The following is an 18,966-nucleotide window of genomic DNA, read 5'->3' as shown; positions in this document are numbered from 1 at the left end:
TCTGCTCTGAATGAACCCTCCAGTCATAGATTCTAGATATCTACAAACAATAACACTCTCTTTTTTCCTTATGCATGTCCTCTTGCTGATTATCACATCATGCACTTATTACTTCACTCCATTTTCAGTTCTCCCATACAGGGGACTTTTCACATTGAATTAGCCAAGGCTTGGTTGAATGCTGCGTTCACTGCTGGCGCATGGAAAGAGCGATCAATGAAGAGGAGAGCCTTTTAGGTCTGGCATTAGCCATTACCTTTTGATTTTACTAAAGTTATATGCATAATATGCCTACATAAAGGGGCTTTCAGCCACCTCTCTTCATCCATTGGTCTGTTCTTGTGTCACTCACATTTTGCTTCCACCCACTACAGCATATAGGATGGGACAGTGGTTCAGCCTACTCCAGCCACTAGCTAACTTCACTCTGAGTGAATGTATTTAGCCCTTTCACAAGGAGCACATCTACACACAAGGTAGTTCTCTTCAGTGCCAGTGTTTTTGTTTTAATTTATAACTACTTTAGTATTGCCTTTGTGCTTAAGGCCTGATGAGATAGCACGATGCTTTCTACCAGATGTGAGCACGGGACTCAGTTCAGCTTTATCAGTTTTAGTCCTCTGCCAACAGCAGCGGCTGGCAACTAGGGAGAGTGGAGCAGCGGGCAAATGGGTGGTGGGTGGGTGCATGCATGCAAGCCTCTTACCTTGCTTGCTGAACGACGTCCGGCGTCTTCCTCGCTCCGGTAGGTGTTGTGCTTGTTTCTCCTCCAAGCTCCACAGGCTCCAGCCATTTCCCATAACCAATCATGCCGCTGCTCTCATGCTGGTAACCAGAATGAGTGAAACGCCAGGATTAGAGTGAGTGGCCTCCCTCCGTTCTCTCAAGGGCACTTGCGGCCTGTGCTTTAGAGAGGCTTAAAATGTGCATGGCTCGCTGGCCATCGCAAGATTGCCGGCCAAAGAGACATGCACACTTTGAACCTAAGTGCAGCTCAACAATCCTGCCAGGTGCAGCAATGGCCCAGCCCCGTCCTGATAATTGGTTCTGAACGCTTTGGTGAAAAATATAATGATAATTTATTACCTTTATTACCATTTTATTTTTTATCTCTGGGGCTTTTCTGGGGGGCATTTTTGTTTGTTAGCAGAAGGACACTCCTCTGCTCTAATGGAAGAGCCTCCCCTGCCTGCCAGTGATGTAAATTCCTTTTGAAGTGGCCTCTGTTTATCTGACTGCCATACCACCAGCTCACCTGAACTCTGAATAGAACCTCATGAGTGTGCTCTATCTTTGCATCCCTAGCTGGATTGATTTCTTTCTTTCTTTTTCACTTTCTTTTTCACTTCCTTTCTTTCTTTCTTTCTTTCTCATTTTCTTTTCCTCTTTCTTTCTTTCTTTCTTTCTTTCTTTCTTTCTTTCTTTCTTTCTTTCTTTCTTTCTTTCTTTCTCTTGCTTTCTTTTCTACTCTATTTCTTTTCTTTCTTTCTTTCTTTCTTTCTTTCTTTCTTTCTTTCTTTCTTTCTTTCTTTCTTTCTTTCTTTCTTTCTTTCTTTCTTTCTTTCTTTCCCTTTAAGGTCTCACCAAAAAGGGAAGAAGCCTTGTGCTGCTATTGAGCAATAGTACTTCCAAAGGGTGAAGATGCCCTGTGCATCTTCTGAGCACTTGGACTCCCCCAGGTGAAGAAGTCCTATGTGTGTGTGATTTATTTCTGCAACCCTAACTGCCTGTCTTTCTGTCTTTGATAGATGTTTGTGGCTGCTGCCAGCAGTTTGCGGCTGTTGCAAATACTTTGTGGCCAGATGATTAGCTATTACAGTATATTGAAGCTTTTGACAGAAATTTGCAGTTGTTGCCAGAAGTTTGCAGCTGTTTTCAGTGGTTTGTAGATGCTGCCAGACATTTGTGTTTTTTGCTAGAAGCTTGCAGCTGTTGTCAGAAGTGTGCAGCTGTTCCCAGAAGAGTGTGGCTGTTGCTAGAAGTTGGCAGCTGTTACCAGTAGTTTGTGACTTTTGCCAGAAGTTTGCTACTGTTGCCAGAAGTTTGCAGCTGTTGCCATTACTGTGTTGCCAGTATTTGTAAGTTCTGACCAGAAGTTTCCAGTTGTTGCCAATAGTCTACAGCTGTTGCCTGTAGTTTGCGGCTGCTACCATAAGTTTTCAGCTATTGACAGAAGTCTGAGATTGTTGCCAATATTTTGCAGTTGTTACGAGATGTTTGTGTCTGTTTCCAGTATTTTGAAGCTGTTGCCAGATGCCTGTGGCTGTTGCCACAAGTTTGTGACTGTGTCCAGTATACTGTGGCTTATGCCAGTAGTCTGCGGCTATTGCCCGTAGTCTGCGGAGGAAGTTCGCGGCTGTTGCCAGAGATTTTTGGCTATTGTCAGTAGTCTGTGCCTGTTGCCAGTTTTAGGAGTTTGTGGCTGTTGCCAGTAGTCTTTGGCTGTTGCCAGTAGTCTGAGGCTGTTGCCAGACTTTTGTGGCTATTGCCAGTAGCTAGTGGCTGTTGCCAAAAGTCTGCGGCTGTTGTCAGAAGTTTGTGGCTGTTGCCAGGAGTCGGGGGGTTTGCCAGAAGTTTGTGGCTGTTGCAAGTAGTCTGCAGCTGTTGTCAGGTATTTGCAGCTGTTGCCAGAAGTTTTTGGCTGTTTCCATTAGTCTGCGGCTGAAGTTTGTGGCTGTTGCCAGAAGGTTTTAGCTATTGTCAGTAGTCTGCGGCTGTTGTCAGACGTTTGTGGCTGTTGCCAGTAGCCTGTGGCTGTTGCCAAAAGTCTGCGGCTGTTGCCAGAAGTTTGTGGCTGTTGCCAGGAGTCGGGGTTTTCCCAGAAGTTTGTGGCTGTTGCGAGAAGTCTGCAGCTGTTGTCAGGTATTTGTAGCTGTTGCCAGAAGTATTTGCCTGTTGCCAATAGTCTGCGGCTGAAGTTTGTGGCTGTTGCCAGAAGGTTTTGGCTATTGTCAGTAGTCTGCGACAGTTGCCAGAGTCTGCGGCTTTTGCCAGAAGCTTGAGGTTGTTGACAGAAGTTTGCGACTGTTGGCAGTAATCTGAGACTGTTGCCAGTTGTTTGTGAATATTGACTATGATTTTTTTTCATATACCCTTGTTTCTGGTCTCCTCCCCTCATTCACAGGAACCCCTGTGCTTGATGTATTCACCCGCCACCCCCTGGAGTTTGGGAAACCCAACACCCTGATCTGCTTCATCAGCAACTTCTTCCCCCCTGTTCTGAACGTCACATGGAAGCGGCGGGACGTTCCAGTGACCAGTGGTGTCTGGACTACAGACTATTCTCCGACCGGTGACCTGGGATTCTACCTGTTCTCTTACCTGAACATCACTCCGACGCCCGATGACGTCTACTCTTGCAGCGTCACCCAGGCCAACGTGCAGTACTCCTCCGTCAAGAACTGGTGTAGGTGGCAGGGGGTGTGCTACACCTGGTGGGTGGGCACAGGTACCCATGTCTGTCACATACTGGGGGCCAGATAGACTGAGGTTCATATAATGAAGTACACTGGGGCTGAGGTCTGTCGTGTTCCCATTGACACAGGGGCAGAGGCGTGTAACATGCCGGGGGCCCTGGAAAGAGGCGTTTTACATGCTGGGGGCACAGGGGAAGAGGCGTGTTACATGCTGGGGAAACAGGGGCAGAGGCATGTTACATGCGGGTGCATAGGTGTGTTACATACAAGGGGCACTAGGGCAGAGGTGTGTTACACAGGGGGCATGGGGGTGTAGGCATGTTACATGCCAGGGGCACAGGGGCAGAGGTGTGTTACATACAAGGGGCAGAGGTGTGTTACATACAAGGGGCATAGGTGTGTTACATACTGTGGCAGAAGGGAGAGGTGTGTTACATACCTGGGCAGAGGGAAGAGGTGTGTTACATGCCGGAGGCATAGGGGTATGGGTGTGTTATATACAAGGGTCACAGTGATATAGATGTGTTACATGCCGGGGGCACAGAAGCATAGGTGTGTTATATACTAGGGTCACAGTGATATAGATGTGTTACATGCCGGGGGCACAGGAGCATAGGTGTGTTACATACTAGGGGCACAGGGGTAGGTGTGTTACATACCTGGGCAGAGGGGAGAGGTGTGTTACATGCCGGGGCAAGAGGGCAGAGGCGTGCTACATGCCGGAGGCATAGGGGTATAGGTGTGTTACATACCTGGGCAGAGGGGAGAAGTGTGTTACATCCCGGGGGCAGAGGTATGTTACATGCCGGCGCAGAGGTGTGTTACATTCCAGGGAACTCATGGTATGTTACATACTTGAGGTACAATAGCCTACGTCTATACATACAATTGACACCAAGGATCTGGTATATCACATAAGGGGGGTGACAGGGGCTGATGTGAGTCATACACTGGAGGGCACAGGGGCCAGGGCCAGTTATATACTGACTGGGTGATACCAGTCAAATTCCAGGTAAATTGGGCACTGGTCGGTAATCAAGCCTGTACCGAGAAGAACAGACTGGGCAGGGCCACAGTGTTTGGGCGACAGATTAGTATAACCTTTAGCAACTAGTGGGGACACCAGCTGGGCATTACATTGGTCTTGCACTAGTCGGGGTAAACTTGGCGGCAAATATGGGACATTATGCGACTTACATACTGAGTGAGTGGGCACAGACTGGGAAATAGTGCTGGTGCATACTGTATGAGTGGGCATACATTGATCAGTACCAATGTTCACATCCTGAATGAGGGCCATAGATCGGTGACTGCCATGGTCTGATCCTGGATGAGTGGGGCATACATTGGTGAGTGCCATGGTCAGATCCTGGATGAGTGGGGCATACACTGGTGAGTGGCATGGTCAGATCCTGGATGAGTGGGTCATGCATTGGTGAGTGCCATGGTCAGATCCTGGATGAGTGGGGCATACATTGGTGAGTGCCATGATCAGATCCTGGATGAGTGGGGCATACATTGGTGAGTGCCATGGTCAGATCCTGGATGAGTGGGGCATAAATTGGTGAGTATTCAAAAAAAGGAGAGAGTTTCCCAGGCTATACCAAAAGGGACCGGGTATTATTGTCATTCAAAATAAAGATTTCCCTATTGTGTTATTGACTACTCCTATAGTGAGATTGTATACATAATACAGTGAACCAAAGAAAAAATATTTATATTAATTTCTAATATAGCAACATGTGATCTAGATGTATATTCTTATTATTTTATTGTTTGTACCTTTATCAAAATGTAAGCAGTATTGTACCTGTTTAAAAACACTTTACATTACACATCATAATATACATTTTTAGAAAAACAGCCATTAAGGATAATGTCTTTTACAATAGTTATTTTGGCAATTATTGCTATTAATCAAAAGAATTTTGCAACAGCTCAAAACATATCATAGTATAAAAAACACGATTTTTCTTAAAACAAAATAACTGTGTCCTCTTGTCGACGCATTTCGGTGTATATTGTAGTTAACAACACCTTCTTCAGGACCCACACCATAAAAGCACAAAGTGCTCTCTAGATCAGACCAATAGATCTAAAGGTAAAAGACACATACAATTAAGTACCAAACGTGTGCTAAAAGCGAAATTTCTTTGGTTCAATGTAATTTTTCATAGTAGTTCTGCAGCATATAAATACAGTTGAGCCTCCATGCTCAACGCTAGAGTACAATTACTTGGATACATGTCTAAAACATGATAATACAATGTAACATTGCTAATATTGCACGACCCTCATTGACCAATACATTAATTCCGTCAACAGGGGAATAATCTTCAAACGGTTTCTAATTTAGATTATAGCACAAATAGCTAACCCACAATAGGGATTCAGTGAGGAGTACGGAAAAGTACTATAGTACTATTCTAATAATCCCATTATGTATAACTCCATTTGACCAGAAAATCTCGAAAAATTTGTGATTTTGCTAAATCAAACACCTATGCAAAAGATATATAGAGGGCACAGAATAATTTTACTGTTCTTACGTAGAGTGTATAGCTTCAATTTCTCATACTTTTAAGAGACCAAAGGGGTATCAATTTCCTTCGTCCTATTTAATCAAACAATATATAAAATTATTAAATGAGTGTAATTAGTTCACATCTAAACCTGTTACTAAGTTCACTGTTTATACTACTTCACTCACCCGTAAAAAGTCAATATTTTTGCTATATTTCCTTAGTCTTAGCCTTTTAAGGTTAAAAGTCGATATTAAGAATGATGGGGGGTACAGATTTCCTTCACCCTATTAGACAATAGACATATATACAATTTAGATAAATTTAAACACTTTCAATTAGACTTATGTCTTAATCAAGATTTTTATAAAAGACTCCAATTTTTCCAATTTATTTTTTAAATCATAGCCTTTTTGAGTAAATCCGGTGCGATATCCCACTTTTGAAGGTACTCCTGCCTTTATTCAATTCGGTCAGAAGTAGACTCCTAAAATTAGAGTCGAAAAATCTTAATGAATCAATAGCCAACTGGGCTTCCTTAAAATATTAGTTTGACAATTACAAGCCTGATTAGACCATAATTTCTAGATATTTTAGGAAAATAATGTTTGTGACTATTTCTACACATGAGGGGCACTTGAAAAATAAACCGTATTATGATGGCCTAGTCTGTTTTGAAAACGTGAAGTATGTGAAAAGCTAACAACCTCAATAGCCTTTATAAAATGCCTGGCGTGCACACAGGACTACACTGCCAGGCACAGTGCTGCAGACTGCCTGCCTTCCTGTCCACGCACTGTTACCCCGTGCTGCAGCCACAGGACAGTGGCTACATTCCCTGCATCTGCTCCACAACACGTTGTTCCTGCCATGGGGGTTCCCACAGCCGGGTGCAGTTAATAAGTACAGGGACCCAAAGGCATGTGGCATCGCAGAACGGACGTGGTACAGGTAATCTTAATGTGTTTTACTTTTATATAGCGCAAACTTTACCCGAAGATATCAAAGCGCTTTAAATCAGAACCAATTGCATTACAGTTAGACACAAGCTTAGCATGAAAGAGAGTGGGCATGCACAGTGGGGCAGAGGGGGGAGCGCCGGTGTTTATAAAGTATGTAAACCACAGTGCATGTTTGGTGAATTACATAACACTGTGCAGCCTAAAGGTGGGATGCCGGGCAGGGCTTGTACTAGGTTCCCTGGTTCTATAGTGCACCACTTGAAGTGCAGGAGTGTAATGCAGTTAAATCCCTCCACAGAGGCTTGACAAGGTCCTCGGGAATTTATTTATAAAGGGCTGCCTTTTCTGGTCTTCACAGCTGCCCCGGCCGTGGACTGACTCTGGTTTTTGTTTGTCCCATCTCACACGCAATGTGACACTTTGAAACAGGATGTGAAAACCAGACCCGCGGCAGCTGTGTTGATAAGCTGTTGACAATAAGCTTATCTCGCTCGAGCCTCGGCTTGTTCACTCTTGTAACAAATACCATACAGAGGGAGACGTGTACAGTTACACTCAGTGTTTCACTCTTGTAACAAATACCATACAGAGGGAGACGTGTACAGTTACACTCAGTGTTTCACTCTTGTAACAAATACCATACAGAGGGAGACGTGTACAGTTACACTCAGTGTTTCACTCTTGTAACAAATACCATACAGAGGGAGACGTGTACAGTTACAGTCAGTGTTTCACTCTTGTAACGCAAATACCATAGAGAGGGAGACGTGTACAGTTACAGTCAGTGTTTCACTCTTGTAACGCAAATACCATAGAGAGGGAGACGTGTACAGTTACAGTCAGTGTTTCACTCTTGTAACGCAAATACCATAGAGAGGGAGACGTGTACAGTTACACTCAGTGTTTCACTCTTGTAACGCAAATACCATAGAGAGGGAGACGTGTACAGTTACACTCAGTGTGTGGTTCCCAGTTTCCCTTTAAATCGTTTGTTTATTGTCTCCGGCTGAAGGACACTTCTAAAGCACCGGTCAATTAGTCACTGTTTTCTTATTCCCATTTTTATTATGCACTCTTTCAACGTGATAATATTATTGAACTTTAAAAAGCATTTTACATTTGGAAAAGAAACAAATTAAATAAAGAAGCCAATAGAATAGTCTAATGCTTAACGCTGACAAACGAAAGGAGCAGCTGCACCGGGACATATAAACCTCCAGCCCGTCCCTCGCTGAAACCCTCAGAGGAATCAAGTTCGCCCACACCGTAAAATGCATTATCACGTTTTAAAACAACAGCAATCTGCAGAAAAGTACACTTGAGCCAGTTGTAGTGTGCCAGCCAGTGCTTAATTTGTGCCGGTTACGTTTCCGGTGCTCAGCACCCGCACTTAATTGTGATAATAGCTGTCTGCTACATGGCAGCACTGTTTGAGTGATTCAGAGACGAGCACAACAACAATTCTTTATTAATTGAAAAGACATTATAAATGACTAATACCTTGCGTTCCAGCTGTTCTTGTAGCTTTGGGGCATGGAAGAGTCTGATTTGTCACACTTGTAGGAGTGTGATTGCTAGAAGTTGTGGTGTTACTCTTATTGGCAGCACTGGCAGGGGCAACGGGTAGTGTGCGAGCTATGATAGTCTCATTAAGAGAGCCCTGGCACATATTGTTTTACAAATTAAGAACTGGTGCAAGTGGTAGCTTGATGCAAAGCACGGCATTCTATTTACTATCCAGCTATTTTGCATTGGAAAGATGCACATTTCACTGCGTAAAAAATGGAAGGCCCTGGTTTGTGCCAAGGGGCAAACAGTGATAGAGTTTGACTCCAGGCCCGACTACGAAAATAGCCAGACCAGGCTCTACATTCAAATAGCAATATCTACTTAAAGCAAGTGCAAAATGTGTTAATTTCTCCCAAAAATGACACACTGTATGTGTGCTACAGTGCACAGCACACATCCAATGTGTGGCAACCTTTTGAGTTTGTCTACGCATATACATTTGTGGTGGAAATGTGTGCCCCAAGTACAATCCTATGCTAGAAGCTTACACTCCCCCTGTGCACCCTGGTGTGAAGCTACCTGTCTCACAGGGCAGCCCTGTTTGTGTGACAGCGTAGGGGATGCACTGTATTTTTCTCTTTGCACAAATCAGCACAATAAATTCATTTGGATGCGGCACTGTGTGAAAAAAAGAAAATCTGGGCCTTGTTTACTAGGAGCACGAAAGTAAAAGAGTGTAGTTTCGGTTACAGTGCCAACATGTATGTAAAACTCTCTCCTCTCATTTTACTATGACATATATGCACTGACTGGCTGCATAACAATTACACTTGCCACATCTCTTACTAACCCTCTTTCTTCTTTCTTTCTTTCTCTCTCCATCTCACTCTCTCCTTCTCTCTGTTATTTTTGTCCTCTTTTCCTTTTCTTACTCATCCTCTTTTTTTGTCTTCTGTTTTCTCCCTTGTCACTCTTCCTTGGCCCTCTCTTTCATTTTCGTGTCCACAGCGTTACTCATCTCTCTGTCTTTCTGTGGCGCACGCACTATTTTTATCTTCTCTTGTCCCTAAAACAAAGACAAAACCATTGCTCAGTTTAACAAGCATTTGCAATGCAATAGGTCTCGCATTTATGCGAGTTTAAGCTATTGGCATTGTAAATAATAATCCCTTTTATTTATTTGTTTTAAAAACCAAAACATAAATAAAAGGCATTGTCATTTACAATGCCAATAGCTCAAACGCAAGTAAATGCGAGACCTATTGCATTGCAAATGCTTGTTTTTTTATCCTTTCTTTTTTCTAAAACAACGTTCAAAGTTAATTCAATGCCTTTGGTAGCTTTCGTTTTACATTTTGCTTACACAAACATTTACATGTAAAAATGCAAGTGCAGAATGCTTTACTCACTATTTTGCTCGCATAGTAAACATGAACTCACCATAAAAAGCAGGAACGGAACTGTCTGTTATATTTACTTAAAGTGCATGGGAGTTAGCCTTAATCACTCGAAATGTTATTACTTATTTTGGGAGGTTGCTGTATTGCACCATTAATAATATGCTGAGGTTGTGACATGCTCTGATATAGGTACAAATTTAGGAAGCTGCTGTATTTTACTATTAGCAATAGGCAGGGCCGACTTTAGCACTGGTGGTGCCCGGTGCGACAATTATTTTTGGCGCCCCCACCAACCTCCTTCTCAGATTTACTCATTGACACCCAGCAAAAGTACCCCTCATCGCTTCAATCAGAAGTTATTGCTAAACACAGCGCACCCCCTCCACATGTCAGCGCCCAGTGCAGCAGCACCAGTCGCACTGCCCTAAAGCCGGCCCTGGCAATAGGCAGTGGAAATGTAGCTTAAGGGAAACATCTGCAGACTGTGTCCCTGGGAGCAAAGTTCGCGCTTTGCTCGGCAATACTTCTTATGGGTATAAGCACATTACTTAATCACTATCTGCCTACTAACAAAATATTTATTTTATCCCTTTGTAACGTAACTCGTGCTCATATAAACAGCTGCATTGCGTTTGGCCCAAATATTGCGCATTAAAAAACCAAAAATCATTAGCTTAAATTTACACTTAAATTAAACGCACACTGATGCACGCCGCACACTGCTGCACGACGCCCACATCTGCTGCACACCGCACAATGCTGCACGCCGCACACTGCTGCACTCCACACACTGCTTTTAGGCGAGTTTCTGCTAGTAACATTGTAAATCACAATGCCTTTTGTTTGTTTTAAAACCAAAACATAAATAAAAGGAATTGCAGTTTTAAAATGCCAATAGCTCAAACTCTTATAATTGCGAGACCTATTCCACTGCAAATGCTTGTTATACTATGATATGTTTTGAGCTGTTGCAAAATTCTTTTGATTAATGGCAATAATTGCCAAAAGAACTATTGTAAAAGACATTATCCTTAATGGCTGTTTTTATAAAAATGTATATTATGATGTGTAATGTAAAGTGTTTTTAAACAGGTACAATACTGCTTAAATTTTGATAAAGGTACAAACAATAAAATAATAAGAATATACATCTAGATCACGTGTTGCTATATTAGAAATTAATATAAATCTTTTTTCTTTGGTTGACTGTATTATGTATACATTGGTGAGTGCCATGGTCAGATCTTGGATGAGTGAGGCATACATTGGTTAGTGCCATGGCCAGATCCTGGATGAGTGTCCAATAGATCAGTGAGTGCCATGGTAAGATCCTGGATGAGTGAAGCATACATCGGTGAGTACCATGGTCAGATCCTGGATGCGTGTGGCATGCATTGGTGAGTACCATGGTCAGATTCTGGATGAGTGGGCTATAGATTGGTCAGTGCCATGGTTAGATCCTGGATGAGTGAGGCGTACATTGGTGAGTGCCATGGTCAGATCCTGGATGAGTGGGGCATACATTGGTGAGTGCCATGGTCAGATCCCGGATGAGTGGCCAATAGATCAGTGAGAGCTTTGGTCAGATCCTGGATGAGTGGGGCATACATTGGTGAGTGCCATGGTCAGATCCTGGATGAGTGGCCAATAGATCAGTGAGTGCCATGGTCAGATCCTGGATGAGTGGGCATACATCAGTGAGTACCATGGTCAGATCCTGGATGAGTGAGGCATACATTGGTTGAGTGCCATGATCAGACCCTGGATGAGTGGGTTATACAGTGGTTAGTGCCATAGTCAGATCATGGATGAGTGGGGCATACATTGGTAAGTGCCATGGTCAGATCCTGGATGAGTGGGCTATAAATCGGTCACTGCCATGGTCAGATCCTGTATTAGTGGTCATAAATCTGTGAGTGGCAAGGTCACATCCTGGATGAGTGGGACATACATCGGAGAGTGCCATGGTCAGAACCTGGATCAGTGGGGCATACATCGGTGAGTGCCATGGTCGCATCCAGGATAAGTGGGCATACGTCAGTGGGTGCCACGGCCACATCCTGGATGAGTGGGGCATACATCGGTCAGTGCCACGGTCAGATCCTGGATGAGTGGGAATATATCATTGAGTGCCATGGTTAGATCCTGGATGAGTGGGGCATTCATTGTTGAGTGCCATGGTCAGATCCTGGATGAGTGGCGCATACATTGGTGAGTGCCATGGTCAGATCCTGGATGAGTGGGCTATAGATCGGTAAGTGCCATGGTTAGATCCTGGATGAGTGTGGCATACATTGGTGAGTGCCATGGTCAAATACTAGATGAGTGGGCATACATCAGTGAGTGCCATGGTTAGATCCTGGATGAGTGGGGCATGCATTGGTGAATGCCATGGTCAGATCCTGGATGACTGGGCATACATTGGTGAGGGCCATGGTCAGATCATGGATGAGTGGGGCATACATCGGGGAGTGCCATGGTCAGATCCTGGATGAGTGGGGCATACAGCGGTGAGTGCCATGGTCAGATCCAGGATGAGTGGGCATACGTCAGTGGGTGCCATGGCCACATCCTGGATGAGTGGGGCATACATCGGTAAGTGCCATGGTCAGATCCTGGATGAGTGGGCATACATCGGTGAGTGCCATGGTCAGATCCTGGATGAGTGGGCTATCAATCAGTCACTGCCATGGTCAGATCCTGGATAAGTGGAGCATACATTGGTGAGTGCCATGGTCAGATCCTGGATGAGTAGGCTGTAGATCGTTCATTGCCATGGTTAGATCCAAGATGAGTGGGGCATACATTGGTGAGTGCCATGGTCTGATCCTGGATGAGTGGGCTATAGATCAGTGAGAGCCATGGTCAGATCCTGGATGAGTGGGGCATACATCGGTGAGTGCCATGGTCAGATCCTGGATGAGTGGCCAATAGATCAGTGAGTGCCATGGTCAGATCCTGGATGAGTGGGCATACATCAGTGAGTACCATGGTCAGATCCTGGATGAGTGAGGCATACATTGGTTGAGTGCCATGATCAGACCCTGGATGAGTGGGGTATACAGTGGTTAGTACCATGGTCAGATCCTGGATGAGTGAGGCGTACATTGGTGAGTGCCATGGTCAGATCCTGGATGAGTGGGGCATACATTGGTGAGTGCGATGGTCAGATCCCGGATGAGTGGCCAATAGATCAGTGAGAGCCATGGTCAGATCCTGGATGAGTGGGGCATACATTGGTGAGTGCCATGGTCAGATCCTGGATGAGTGGCCAATAGATCAGTGAGTGCCATGGTCAGATCCTGGATGAGTGGGCATACATCAGTGAGTACCATGGTCAGATCCTGGATGAGTGAGGCATACATTGGTTGAGTGCCATGATCAGACCCTGGATGAGTGGGGTATACAGTGGTTAGTGCCATAGTCAGATCTTGGATGAGTGGGGCATACATTGGTGAGTGCCATGGTCAGATCCTGGATGAGTGGGCTATAAATCGGTCACTGCCATGGTCAGATCCTGTATGAGTGGTCATTAATCTGTGAGTGCCAAGGTCACATCCTGGATGAGTGAGACATACATCGGAGAGTGCCATGGTCAGATACTGGATCAGTGGGGCATACATCGGTGAGTGCCATGGTCGCATCCAGGATAAGTGGGCATACGTCAGTAGGTGCCACGGCCACATCCTGGATGAGTGGGGCATACATCGGTCAGTGCCACGGTCAGATCCTGGATGAGAGGGCATACATCGGTGAGTGCCATGGTCAGATCCTGGATGAGTGGGCTATCGATCGGTCACTGCCATGGTCAGATCCTGGATGAGTGGGGCATACATTGGTGAGTGCCATGGTCAGATCCTGGGTGAGTAGGCTGTAGATCGATCATTGCCATGGTTAGATCCAGGATGAGTGGGGCATACATTGGTGAGTGCCATGGTCAGATCCTGGATGAGTGGGCATATATCATTGAGTGCCATGGTTAGATCCTGGATGAGTGGGGCATTCATTGTTGAGTGCCATGGTCAGATCCTGGATGAGTGGCGCATACATTGGTGAGTGCCATGGTCAGATCCTGGATGAGTGGGCTATAGATCGGTAAGTGCCATGGTTAGATCCTGGATGAGTGTGGCATACATTGGTGAGTGCCATGGTCAAATACTAGATGAGTGGGCATACATCAGTGAGTGTCATGGTTAGATCCTGGATGAGTGGGGCATGCATTGGTGAATGCCATGGTCAGATCCTGGATGACTGGGCATACATTGGTGAGGGCCATGGTCAGATCATGGATGAGTGGGGCATACATCGGAGAGTGCCATGGTCAGATACCTGGATGAGTGGGGCATACAGCGGTGAGTGCCATGGTCAGATTCTGGATGAGTGGGACATACATCGGAGAGTGCCATGGCCACATCCTGGATGAGTGGGGCATACATCGGTAAGTGCCATGGTCAGATCCTGGATGAGTGGGCATACATTGGTGAGAGCCATAGTCAGATCCTGGATGAGTGGGCATACATCATTGAGTGCCATGGTTATATCCTGGATGAGTGGGGCATTCATTGTTGAGTTCCATGGTCAGATCCTGGATGAGTGGCGCATACATTGGTGAGTGCCATGGTCAGATCCTGGATGAGTGGGCTATAGATCGGTGAGTGCCATGGTTAGATCCTGGATGAGTGGGGCATGCATTGGTGAATGCCATGGTCAGATCCTGGATGACTGGGCATACATTGGTGGGGGCCATGGTCAGATCCTGGATGAGTGGGGCATACATCGGTGAGTGCCATGGTCAGATCCTGGATGAGTGGGGCATACAGCAGTGAGTGCCATGGTCAGATCCAGGATGAGTGGGCATACGTCAGTGGGTGCCATGGCCACATCCTGGATGAGTGGGGCATACATCGGTCAGTGCCATGATCAGATCATGGATGAGTGAGCATACATCGGTGAGTGCCATGGTCAGATCCTGGATGAGTGGGCTATAGATCGGTCACTGCCATGGTTAGATCCTGGATGAGTGGAGCATACATTGGTGAGTACCACGGTCAGATTCTGGATGATTGGAGCATACATTGGTGAGTGCCATTGTCAGATTCTGGATGAGTGGGTCATAGATCGGTAAGTACCATTGTCAGATCCTGAAGGAGTCGGGCATACATCGGTGAGTGCCATGGTCAGATCCTGGATGAGTGGGCTATAGATCGGTCAGTGCCATGGTCAGATTCTAGGTGAGTGGGGTATACATCGGAGAGTGCCATGGTCAGATCTTGGATGAGTGGGTCGTAGATCGGTGAGTGCCATGGCCACATCCTGGATGAGTGGGGCATACATCGGTCAATGCCATGGTTAGATCCTGGATGAGTGGGGCCTACATTGGTGAGTGCCATGGTCGGATCCTGGATGAGTGGGCTATAAATAGGTCACTGCCATGGTTAGATCCTGGATGAGTGGGCCGTAGATCGGTGAGTGGGGCATACATCGGTGAGTGACATGGTCAGATTCTGGATGAGTGGGACATACATCGGAGAGTGCCATGGTCAGATCCTGAATGAGTGGGTTGTAGATCAGTGAGTTCCATGGTCAGAGCCTGGATGAGTGGGGCATACATTGGTGAGTGCCATGGTCAGATCTTAGATCAGTGGGGCATGCAGTGGTGAGTGCCATGGTCAGATCCTGGATCAGTGGGGCAAGTGAGAAGTTGGCCTGGTATATCCTTTCCACTAGTTATAGTGGGCACCTTGCACCAGTCCAAACTACCCTTATTGATGATTAGGTTAAAGACAACCTTTATTGAAAGCTATCCTAGTGGTAGCTATGGAGAGCAGCCTTCAGGCTAAGTCTCGAAGGAATGTAAAGCAGCTTGGATTACCAGATTATAACCTCCTGAATGACCAAATGAAAGGAGAACCACACAAGGTATACATAAAAAATATATGTATTTATTATATGTATTTATTATTAAACACTCTCAATATTAAATCACGACATTATATAGCACAATACACAGTGGGCTCCAGGGGGAGACCAAACCATATACTAAGAAAGTGGTATAACAACCACGACTTGACTAGACACAGTGCCTAGAGTACGTAGAATCGCTGGGACCCCAAGGAACCACCCAAGGTAGTGACACAGGGGGCCCACAGGGGACTTGTGCAGTGTGAGAACACTGGCGCAAGCTCCATATAACTCTATGGGAAAGTCGCGGTTGGAATTTTAAAGATTAAGGACACTTAGGAGAGGACTTCAAGCAAACCCTTTGGAACATAGAAGGTTCAAAGGCCAGCAGCCTTGAGAGTAACGAGGTACCCGTGTTACCTATCCCAGGAGAGTCGGGTGCATAGGGGTCAAGTGGTGTCGGAAACGCTCGTTGATTTCAATGGCGTGATGCGAAGAAGTGCTGCTGCCGGGAAGATGAGAAGTGTCAGGTGTGATCCAAGCCTGGATCAGAGCTGAGAAAAACCTGAAAGCAGAGGAGACAGAGTCTGGGTCACTTCACAGTGACCAGGGGCACGATAGACAAATGCCCACCAATGTCAGGAGTTTCAGGTGAGATGAGGTGAAGCCTGACTCTGCAGCCACGGGGACCAGGAGACGTCGACGATGACCAAAGTCCGCAGGTGAGCTGTCCCACGAAGGATGTCGAGTGCTGGGGGGTCAGTGTCCGGATTGAACACCAACAAGCCTTGGCAACTGCAACCCATGGGGTCAGAGAAAAGATATTTCGGTGGGGACCACCAAGGTCCTGGGGACTCCACAAGTGATGGAGAGTCAGGGCGCTTCTGGGGAACCCAGGAAAGCCCACTTAAAGTCAAAGTTCCCTTGTCAGGGACACACAGGTCGACGGACCAGGAATCGCGAAGGGACCTCAAGCGGAATCACAAAATACCAGCCCACGGAACACTCGTGGAGTGTAGGCCGGAAATCTTCTGTGGAAATACTGCTCGGGGTCTGGACTACAAGTAGCCCAAAGCAAAGCCTCAGGGGTTGCCAAAAAGCATATGCTGCTGCAAATGTACACGGTGCCCGGGGGTTCGGGTTGCACGATCCCCATGAGAGATGCGGATCTCAGAATTGCTGAGAGCACGGATCAACCTCAAATACCACGGGAACCTGCCTCCTGTGTTGCAAAAGTCTTCGGGGTCCTTCAGGAGCGGCGCAGATGCTAACCGGTAAGATGCATTTCAAGTGCCTGCCTTGCAGGGGAGTAACTCCTTTACTCCAAGGGAGATTCTTCAGTCAACCCACATAGTGTAGATAGTCGAAGTACTTGGTTTCTGTAGCAGAGTTTCGTTCAGGTAAATCTAAAGTCCTGTAGCCAGGGGTTCCTACTTTATACCCAAGGAAGGGGGGGTACAAACTCTGGGGACCCACCTATGGGAGGGTCAGGACAGAGGGGTGGCTACACCCATGTCCGTTGTCCAGTTTCGCGCCAGAGCAGGGGCTGATAGTCCCTGCAACCGGTTTGAGCTGGACTATGCACAGGGACACCAAATGTGCCCCCAGTGCAGACATCAATGCACTCTCAGAGTGCACCAACCCAGCCCCAATTCACTAAAGCCTGTCTGGGAGGTGGTCACACCTCCCTGTGACAGGAAACCTTCCCCTGCTGGAGTTTTGTCCAGCAGCAGGAGGGCAGACTCGTGTCTGTGGCTGGCAGCATCCATTTTGTGATGCCATGGTCTGTGAAGTTGGTCAACGGTGTACCGGTGCTGTCATATTTCCCCCTCTAGTAGGGTGGAATCATACCTCCCACACCAGTTACTGGTGTGGAGTTATGATTCCAAGGTGTTTGACACCAAACACGACATGTTTCCATGCAGCCGTTTTAAAGTTAGCATTTACTGTGAGGATATAATGCACTTAAGTATATATGGTTTGGCTGCATCACAAACAACCCCGGAATATAGGCTCCGAAGGCTGCAGAGGGGCTCTGCTCATGCATGGGCGCCCTTTCACATAAAACCCAGCACCCTGCCTTCAGGATTGATAAGGCCTGCCATAGGGTTGACTGATAGGTTTATATGTGCAGTGATCAGGATAGATATAGTGAACCTATATCTAAGTAAGGGGTGCATGCACCACCTTACACATGCTGCAGTAGCAGACCTGTTGTGTCATTTTGAATGGTCTCCTAGGGCTGGCATAATACATGCTGCAGCCCCTGAGAGGCCTCTGGGGTACCTATGCCCTGGGTACATACTATACCATATACTAGGGACTGATAAGGGTACCACAGAATCCAATCTGGAGTGTACCTAAAGTACATGAACAACCAATTTAGAGAGAAAGCAGATAGACTGGGGTCCTGATTAGCAGGATCCCAGTCAAACGATCCTGATTAGCAGGATCCCAGTCAAACTAAGTCGAAAACCAGCAAAACACCAGGCAAAAAGTGGGGGTAACCATGCAGTCAGATTCCACCTTCCTACATAACGCCACCCCCCAGAAGTGGACGTTTGGGGCCATGTAGTGGATTTATCTTTTGATTTATCCCCACCTTTCTCTTGGGTCTTGGAAGAATCTTTCTTCTGGTTACCACCCTGATTCTTTGGCTTTACTCTGGGTCTGACCCATTTGTCTGCCTTCTATCCCAATTCTTGGGGAAAGGTCAGATCAGAGTCCACCAGGTACTGGTGTAAAAGCTGGTTTTGACAATTATTAAGGATCTGCTCCCTCATAATCAAATTGTGCAATCCTAAAACGTCATGCACCTTGCTGCCATGTATCCAACCTTCCAGAGCCTTAGTAGCACAATCTACAAAGTCAACCCAGTCTTGAATCTGTGCCTTTTGGGTATCTCTGAACGTAATCCTGTATTGTTCAGTGGTTAAGCCAAGCCCATCAATCAGAGCACTCTTTAAGACTTTGTAATTATCAGCATCCTCTTCTCTCACAGTAAGGAGCTTGTCTCTACCTTGGTCTGCAAAGGAGAGCCACAAGATTGCTGCCCACTGCTCCTGAGGGACCCTCTGTACTTTACAGGCCCTCTCCAGTGCAGTTATCCATTTGTGGATGTCATCCCCACTTTGGTAGGGAGGGACAATCTTGTTCAGGTTCCTATGGTCATGAGTATGTTCTCTACCTCTAGGGACACTATTGCTGCCACCATGGGGCTCTAGCCCCAACTGTTTAGAAGCTATCTGAAGCTCCA

The 18,966-nt window shown here is 46.2% G+C and overlaps 1 protein-coding gene across 1 annotated transcript in view; it reads left to right on the top strand.

The window, feature by feature from the left end:
- LOC146869815 (HLA class II histocompatibility antigen, DM alpha chain) overlaps positions 1-18,966 on the top strand; it is a 69,930-nt gene that overhangs the window by 25,122 nt on the left and 25,842 nt on the right. Inside the window, exon 3 of the mRNA XM_085617958.1 lies at positions 3,125-3,406. Coding sequence (XP_085474084.1) covers positions 3,125-3,406 — 282 coding nt within the window. The remainder of the gene's footprint in view (positions 1-3,124; positions 3,407-18,966) is intronic.

The sequence above is a fragment of the Triturus cristatus genome, chromosome 1_1 (genome assembly GCF_964204655.1).
Source record: "Triturus cristatus chromosome 1_1, aTriCri1.1, whole genome shotgun sequence".
In the NCBI taxonomy this organism is placed as follows: domain Eukaryota; kingdom Metazoa; phylum Chordata; class Amphibia; order Caudata; family Salamandridae; genus Triturus; species Triturus cristatus.
Note: the sequence above shows the minus strand (reverse complement) of the source record. Positions and strands in the feature narration are given on the sequence as shown.